Genomic DNA, 8,718 nt, shown 5'->3' on the forward strand with positions numbered 1-8,718 from the left:
AAATGTGCTCTGGCCTCGGCCCCAGACTCGGCCCCCTCACCTGTGCAGCTGCCCGGACACCCCACAAAACGCCTCGGACAGAAGAGGGGCAGGAAATACCTGCCGGGGGACTGGAGCACCGCAGGTCCAGCTCATTTGCCCAACATGCGGACAGACACGCGAGAGGGGCCTGCGAGGCGCTCCCTGGGCGGCCGAAGCCGCCTCCTTCTGACCTCTTCCAACCGACCGTCAGGGAGAAAACCTCCCTCCCTGGCCAGCTGTGCAGCGGCGGTGTAACAGGTCTGCGGCTCCGGGGGGTCACCGGCAGCCCCGAGGACACCCCTGGGACGCAGCTGCTTCCCACCCCTGCCCGTGTCCTGCCTCAGGGCCGCTGTGCCAGCTGCCACCGCCCGGCTCTCCTCGGCTCACCCCGCCCCGCCCCCGCAGCGGGTCAAGTGACTCGGGGCGCTGAGTTAGTGACGAAGCCGCGGCCCGGCAGGCCTCAACCTCCCTGGGCATCAGCTTCTGCAGATGTGGCCCCAGCAGGTCGGGCTGAGCTGGCCATCGGGGAAGAAGGCTGCAGAGTGGCGCGGTTATTGCAGGTGTCGTGGACCAGGGCGGGCACCGGGAATGCAGCTCGGAGCCGCCGCCCCTGCAGAGGCACTAGCCACGGCAGAGGGCAAGGCAGGCAGCCCAGGCAGCCCCGCCCGTGACCTTGGCAAGGTCACAGCAGGAAGTGAGCCGAGAGTTCCGGAGGACGGGAGGTGGGGAGACCGTAAAAAGATGCGCCAGGAAGAGCACAAATAACGGGGGTTCTCCTCAGCCTCTTCCTCCATTAGACGCAGCAGGGTGGGGGGTCAGCAGAAGGCCAAGCCCAGGGGCCAGGACACTGCACGACTCTGGACGCCCAAGCCGCCCTTTGAGCTCTGGGTGGCGTGAGGGCCTTGCAGGAAATCAAGACAGGTCCGCTCAGAGCTGCAGAGGCCCCGGGGGCGGAGACCCGGCCAACCGTCCCATGAAGAGGGAGAGAAAGCCAGGCCCGGGGACTGCCCATTCAGCGGCCAGCGGAAGCGAACAGGAATGCAGGCTGGAGGGGTGAAAGAGGAGGGCTTAAGCCTCAGGCCGGCAAAGAGAGAACTCAGGTTAAAGGTCAGGTCCACCCAGACGGTCCAGGGCCTTTGATGGGATCTGGGAGCGGAGCGACTTCCGCTGAGAAAGGAAACCAGACAGTCAGTCGCAGGCGCGGGCAGGCAGGGCCGAGGGCCTGAGGGTGTCAGACAGAACCAGCCCGGGAGGGCGGGCCTTCCAGCTCTCAGGCGCCAGGCCCTAGCAGCCTCCCCGGGGCTACTGGGGGGAAAGGGGGGGAGTGGGGGGCAATATAGGCTCTGGCCTGCATCCTGCTAGTTAGCTGTTTTTGTTGGTCTTCCTGAGAAGACCAAAATTAAAACGCTTGCCTCCCTAGAAGGGGTGGCCCGATTCTGAAGAGCTGTGGGGGCCAGGCACAGGCACCCCGACCCGAAAAGCCTCTACAGTTAGTGTCTGAGGAAGGACAGCAAACGTCTCTACCAGTCAGGCAGACAGGCAGACGAGCCCCGGCACGGACAGGCCGCCTGCCCAGTTTTAGGGCCAGAGACAGGCTGGAGCTCAGTGCTGAGTTTAGGTGACACTCTGCAAACGTGAAAGTTTGCACCAACTCCCTTTCCACCAACTCCCCGAAAATCGCAGAGGGTGTCCGTCCGTGTTCTCCTTGCTGAACAGCTGGGAGGATCCAGGTTTTCACACTAACACAGAGGAAGGGGGCGGGCAGCTTCAAGGCTGCCGGGCAGGTGGGGCCTCCCCAGGAGATAGAACATTCTAGATGGAGCCTCCAGTGGGGGGCCCAGAGAGGGGATTAAGGAGATCTCAGCAGAAGGGGAGGCGGTGGGGAGCCCAACTGGCTCCTGTCCCCCCGGGGAGCGTCACCTCTGCCCGGGACACCCCAGAGCTGCCGCTCCCCTTCTCCGAAACTACAAGCACCCTCTGCTCCCGTCTTCCCAAAGTCTGGGGTTCCACTGGATTTCACCCCCGTGAGAGTGAAGACACTGTAGGTTTCTTAGGGTTCCGCTCCAAGCACCAAGCTGTTCAGCGTGACCACTGTTACGCACTCGGCCTCGGCAGCCAAGCCTCCCACCGTGGCGAGTTAAGGTGCCCGCTCACAGCAGGGCGCAGACTCCCGGCCACGGCACAGCCTCAGTCCCGCTCGGGTCTCCCCCGGCTCCCGCTCGGCACAGCAGTGCAGACTGCACACCGCCCCGCCCGGTCTCCCGCCGATGTGGTGGTTTAGGCCTGAGCTACTGCTGTCTGCAAGGTTAACTTCGTCAGAACGCTGCCAGAGTGGCGCAGATTAATGCTGTGAGAACTTCCAGGGGACACAGAAACGCCCCGGCTAGGAAAAGGGACCATCGACGGGACCTGGGACCCCAATCCCGCTGGTGTGCAGCGGCGCAGCCCCCGAGCGCACCTGCACCCCCACACACACACCTGCACCCCCACACGCACGCCTGCACTCCCACACGCACGCCTGCACCCCCCCACACACGCCTGCACCCCCACACGCACACCTGCACCCCCACACGCACGCCTGCACCCCGCACCAGCGCGTGGCACGCTTTCGCACTCGATGGCTCACTCATCCTTGTCTGCAGCCGGGGCCCTCCTCCGCTTCGCCCCTGCTGGGTCAAGTGTCTCAAGTTCAAGACACAAACTGCCAAGGGAACGGTCACAGCCCTCGCTGGCGGCCTCAGGCGTAAGTCTCAGCGCTGTCACCAGGCTGCACGAGCCCCAGTCCCGGCCAGGGAGTGACCGCAGGGCGCGGCAGACCCCTCCTGTCTCCCAGCTGCTCCCTCAGCACGGGATTTCAGTGGATCTGCTGGTTTTGCTCCCCACTCTGGTGACTCCTCTCACCCCCTGCACCTCTGGCCTACACCTTCCGCAACAGGCACTGCCCCCGGCGCGGATGGCCGGGGGGTGACTTCCGCCCTGAGCACGCACAGCCATAAAAACACAAGCGAACACTTGAGCAATGCGACTGTTTCGCTCTCCAGAGAGCTAAGTCAACGGAGGAGACCCCACGCCTGAGGGAGCGTGCTCCTTGGCTTTTTCTTTTTTTCCTGCAAAGCCACCAGTGTGATTCAGGGAACAAAGAGCAAGAAGACGTAACCGGGTCCAAGGTACACAACCCCCCACCCCCACGCCTCCCACCTCGGCCGCGTCCAGCCGCTGCAGCCCCCGGCCCTCCGCATCAGTGCCTTGCAGCTGCGCTCTGGGACGGTCTGGTCAGGGGAAGGCCTGGGGTTCCCAAGAACCCAGACGTTCTCCATGGACACTGTCTGCCCAGCAGAGCAGGGGCTGGGCGGCCAGGCCACGCGCGGAGGGAGCGGGCAGCCCTACCTTCCAGCGCGGAGAGCTGCCGCTCGGCCTCCAGGTAGAGCTGGGAGAAGACCGGCCGGGGCACCAGGCTGCTGGAGCGCAGGGAGGCCTCGATGGAGCTGTGCAGCACCTCCTCGAAGCGCGTGGTCTTCAGCTGCCCGGCGTAGGAGTTCCCCATCTTCCGCAGAGACCGCGGCGCTCTGTCAAAACACCGCAGGGGCGGTCAAAGCCGGGCCTGGGGACCCACGGGTGGGAGGGGACTGCTCCGGCAGGCGGGGGCGGGCGCTCGGCTGCAATGGCAGGAAGTCATATAAGTAACAGCTTGCTCCCAGGGAGCGAGAGCAGCTCCCTCACCTCCTCCAGGAGCCACCAGAAGTGGGCTTAGGCATGCCCCGCTTGCCTGGGAGGTGACCCCGCCCCCAGACGCCCCAGGCAAATGAGGTTTGATTTTCCTGGACCTTCGGGGCAGCCCTGCACCCGCCTGCATGTGGGGGCGGCCAGGGCCCAGGGCCTGGCACTCAGCAGGCATTGGCTGGGGACAGGCATCCCACCCCAATGCGTGTATGTTTCCATTAAGCAAGTCATGAGGAATGACACCTGGACGATCTGGAAATACGGAAATCAGAGAGGAGGCGGGAAGGGGGGCAGGGGGCAATCACAGCCACTTCCTTCCCCAAGGGAACTGTGTGATTTTTTTCCCCCCAGTAGCCAGTTGACCAGAATAGAAATCACAGACCAAACTGTCCCCCCTCTGGAAGGGTGTAATTCACTGGTTTTGGGCTCTTCAGGGCAGAACATGTTCATCCCCCCAAGAAGTCTCCCACCCTGTAGGTTTGACCCTGCAGGGCCAGCCCCCAGTGCCCAAGTCCCCTAGCCGCAGGTGACCACTGACAGACTTTCTCTGTGGCTTTGCCTACTCTGGAAACTCCCTAGCCTTGGGATCACAGACTGCAGGGTTGTGTGACGGCTCAGCACAACAGTCTCAAGACTCATCTGAGTGCGCAGCCTACACAGGGCTTCACTGCTACAAAGACACTTTGATGTGTCTTCCCAGACTGGATTCCTTCCAGAACTTCGGACTAGGTCTGATGAAAGCTCCTATTTACAAGCTATAAGTCTTTTATTCTCTTTTTTCACCGAATGTTACAGGTTACCCAATCATTACACATGCCTTGGATTTGAAACCTTTTTGACGGCTGCATCATATTCCACCAATCAAGGTGCAGGTATCTGTTCAGAATTCTTTCAGATAACACCTCTGCCAAATCTCCATTTTCAGTCCACCCCAAGAATCAGCATTTATACTGATTTTCCATTTGTTTTCTAAATTTCTCTAAGTTTAGCTTTATTTGTATTTCCTTCTGTCTCCTTTTGTTGTATTTTTTTCAAACTTCTTAAAATGATTATCATCGTCTTTATCTCTCACCTGGGAAGGTGTTTACAGCTTTGCATCTTCCTCTGAGTACCTCCTTTACTGTGGCACAGAGGTTTAGGGTAAGTGTTCTTTTCATCTATGTTGAGACAGTTTATGATCTCCCTTCCATTCCCTCTTTGATGTGATAATTATCCAGGAGTGCATGTTCAATTTCTAAATAATCAAGCCTTGGGAGGAGAGAGGTCAGCCTTATTTTATCCTTTTCTGATTTTTATTGCATCGTGATAACAACTGTGGCCTCTTTAGGCTACTTTTTAAATTGGTTAATGGCTACTTTTTGACATTATCGGATGCGTTTTTACAAAGACAGCACAGGCAAGGGAAAAGAGGTGAGCCCCACGCCCGGGAGCAGAGGAGAGAGGCTATCCCCTTCTTCCATATCCCTGCATAATACTTATAGACAACACTGTTGCTTTTCAAAGTCGCATTTGACTTCAAAAAATTGTCCAAGAAGGACAACTGCCAGGACACCTGCCCAGACAAGCCCTTACGACCAGCCTAAGGTCGTGCTGGCCTCGGGGCTGCGCCCACGCCTGAGCTGTGAGACTGGCTCCCGCCGGACACACTAGTCCACACCAGGCGCATGAGGAAACGGAGTCTCAGAGCGTCGAGCGCGGGGTCTCGACATCTGCACGGGGCAACTTGGCCGTAGTCAGACTCGCAGCCTGAAGTCAAAGTTCTCCCCCAGTCTACGGCCGGCCACGGGTGCCCTTCGCAGGCGGCTAAGCTACTCTGGACCAAACATCTCAGAAAAACAGAACCCACAGGACCGAAAGACTAAAAGCATGTACAAGCAGGTGAGCTGGGGGGGGGGGCCTGCCTTCCAACGGCCGGCGCCCATGCACACATTCACATTCTCGGAGGAAGATTCTCCCCATGTTACAGATAAGGACACTGACCTTATGGGCAAAATCCACACAGAACACACCTCTAGAACAAAAAAAAAAAAAACCAAGTTCTTCACGAAACTTGAGCAACACGAGAATCCCTTTGTCCACTTCAAGACCGGCCTGGCCATGCAGTCAGGTCAATTTTCGGCCCCATTGTCGCAAAGAGCCAGCCTTTTCCCCTTCCAACTAACAGTAAATGGGAGCCATTGAGCACTTCCTGCCGTGGCAATAACTCCTGCCACCAGGCCCCTTGGCCAGCCTCTGCTTACAGCCTGGGGAAATGAGCTGTTGGGAGGATTGCTCCAGGAATTAGCCCAACAAAAAGAAAGCCAGTGAAATGCAGAGGTCAGCCGCTGGAGCCGCTAATAGCCAGCGGCTGGGCTCCGCCTGCCGTCTGCCTTTTTTCTTGACCTGCTGCTGCACACTTCAATACGTGAATGAGCATTTACTGGCCACATTTGGGGACACTGCATTATTTTCCATTCAGGGTGGTCTGTTTAAAGCTGCCGCCAATTAACAGCCTCACAAATGCCTCCTGTTTCTGTAAGATCTTAGTCTGGAGAGCTTGAGGCCCACATGGAGAAGTTTCAAGCTCAGCCCATTTTACAGGGGGCCCCTAAAGAATCAGGCCCAGTGGCGGAAAAGACGGAGCAGGCCTCCGGACCCCGTCTTCCCAGGGTCTCGTTCAGCTCACTGAACCCATTGAACTCCAGACCAAGCCCGATGTGGACGGAGAGAGACAGAAGGAGGAAGAAAACTAACAGACATCGTCCGTCGGGAATGCTCCCTGTCCGACAGTGTGGGCAGACTGAAGCCCATGTGAGAGTCTTAGAGAAGAGGCAGCCTGAAGGAAGTCTTGTTGGGGGAAGAGAAGTAGAATTAGGAGAGGAAGGAGAGTGGGGGGGGGGGAAGAGGAGAAAGGAGGAAACACGAAAGGGATAATGGCACAGGAAAGCTGTAAAAGTTGGGAAAGAAGTAAAACTATCCTGATCGACAGGTGGCCGGATACTACACACAGAAAACCCTAAAGACCCCATCAAAAACTGTTAGAAACAATGTGCAGCATAGTAAAGGGGCAGGAGACTAAATCAATATACAAACATTAGCTGCTTTCCTACGTGCAAATAATGAACTAGAAGAGAAAGAAATCAAGAAAACAATACCATTGTCCATGGCATCTTAAGTACCTAGGTGAAAGACCAATTCAATGAAAACTATAAGACACAGCTGAAAGAAACAAAAATGATAAGAATATTGAAAAATATTCCCTCCCCATTGACTGGAAGAGTCAGAGTTACTAAAGCGTACCCCTTACCCAAAGCAATATATAGATTCAATGCGATCTCTATCAGAGAATTCTTCAAAGAAACAGAGAAAACATTACTGTAATTTATATGGACCCACAAAGACCCCAAATAGCCAAAATAATTCTGCACTCAAATGCTCTATCCCTGAGCTACTCCCCCAAGCCAAAATAATTCTGACCAAAAAATAAAAGGAATGGCGTTATTATGCTCCCAGGCTTCAAAACATACTATAAGGCTACATTTATCAAAATAGTCTGGTATTAAAATAAAAATAGACACACAGACTAGAATCAAGAGCCAAAAAGAAACCCACACTTACACAGACAAGTAGGTAGGACAAAGGAGCTGAGGATATACAATGGAGAAAGGAAAATCCCTTCAGCAAACGGTGCTGGGGAAGAAAGCAGACGGCCACACACAGGGGCATGAAACCAGACCATTGTCCATTCTCTTTACACAACACACACATTATCCCAAAGGGGGCTAAAGACTTGGATGTGAGACCAGAAACCATAAAATACATAGAAGAAAATACAGTAAAACCCTCTGTGATACTGATTCTGGGATTTCTGTGGGGACTCAGCTCCAACGGCAAGGAAAACAAAAGCAAAAATAAACTCTTGGGAACGTGTCAAACTAAAAAGCTTCTGCAAGGTGGAAACTATCACTAAAATGCAAAAAAAAAAAGAAAAAAAAATCCTACCAAATGGGAGAAAATACTCTCACATCGAACATTCCACAAAGGACTAATATCCAGATCTACAAACACAACGGGCATTTCATTTCCCAGCCCTGAGCGAATGTTAAAGGTTAAACGTCTTACGGCCAGACAGAAACAGAAAAGAGAAAAAATGAAAGCCACCACTGTGCGAAGATGCGGCTCAAGTCACAAGTGCGCTGACTCAGAAGAGGGCAGGCGGGAGAGCGAGGCACCGCTGTGGGTGCTCTTCTTCCCTGTGGGCCACAGTGCGCAGAGCCCACTTTCCACACGTGTGGGGGGCTGGCGGCGGGTGCCTCCTTGCAGCCCCCCTCGAGCCAAGGGCTGGGCGACCAGAGGCCAGAGCGGCCTGGGCTGCAGAAGCAGGGGCCCCACAGAGGGTCAGAATCCTGTACGTGGCAGATGGGCGCTGAGGACCCGAGGGAGGCCAGCCTGGCCCGGGTTCCCAGGAGGAAGCCTGAACCCCCCCCCCAAACACTTCCCGGAATGCAGGTGACGCTGCCCGGCCTCCGAGCCAGGCTCATGCCCTGCTCACTGTGCTCCAGCACAGACATGCAGGCCGGCTCACTGCTGGGAGACGCCCACGCCCTCACACGGCACACAGAGTGCCAGGCCGGGGCCCTCCCCCGCTAGCACCTGGAGGCGAGGGGCCCCCCGAGCCCAGCCCAGTGCCCGTCGTGGCCAAAGGAAGGTCAAGCCACAGCTGCGCCTAACGCACAAGAGCCGGGCTGGGGAGCCCGGCAGGAGTGTGAGTCACTCACCCCGCCTCCGTGCTCCCGTCTGCAGAATGGGCCGCTAGGCTGCTGTGGACCCCCCAGGAGCCAGCATGGGGGGGCCCGCAGAGGGTGGCCAGTGGGCACTACGGCCCCTTCTGGCTACATCTGAAGACTGAGGGGGAGGCGGCAGAGGGGGAATCTGAAGATTCACATGAAATGGCCGTTTCAGATCAAAAATGACCAATGACAGAGCGTTGTAGCCCAC

General features: G+C 56.7%; 1 protein-coding gene across 1 annotated transcript in view; it reads right to left on the reverse strand.

Moving 5' to 3' along the window:
• The window catches only part of GREB1 (growth regulation by estrogen in breast cancer 1), a 63,304-nt gene that overhangs the window by 44,729 nt on the left and 9,857 nt on the right, over positions 1-8,718 (reverse strand). The window contains 1 exon segment of the mRNA XM_012727364.1: positions 3,409-3,587. Within this exon segment, the coding sequence (XP_012582818.1) occupies positions 3,409-3,565 (157 nt within the window). The 5' untranslated portion in view covers positions 3,566-3,587.

This window comes from Condylura cristata, unplaced genomic scaffold, assembly GCF_000260355.1.
Source record: "Condylura cristata isolate star-nosed mole 26May11 unplaced genomic scaffold, ConCri1.0 scaffold00020, whole genome shotgun sequence".
Classification (NCBI taxonomy): domain Eukaryota; kingdom Metazoa; phylum Chordata; class Mammalia; order Eulipotyphla; family Talpidae; genus Condylura; species Condylura cristata.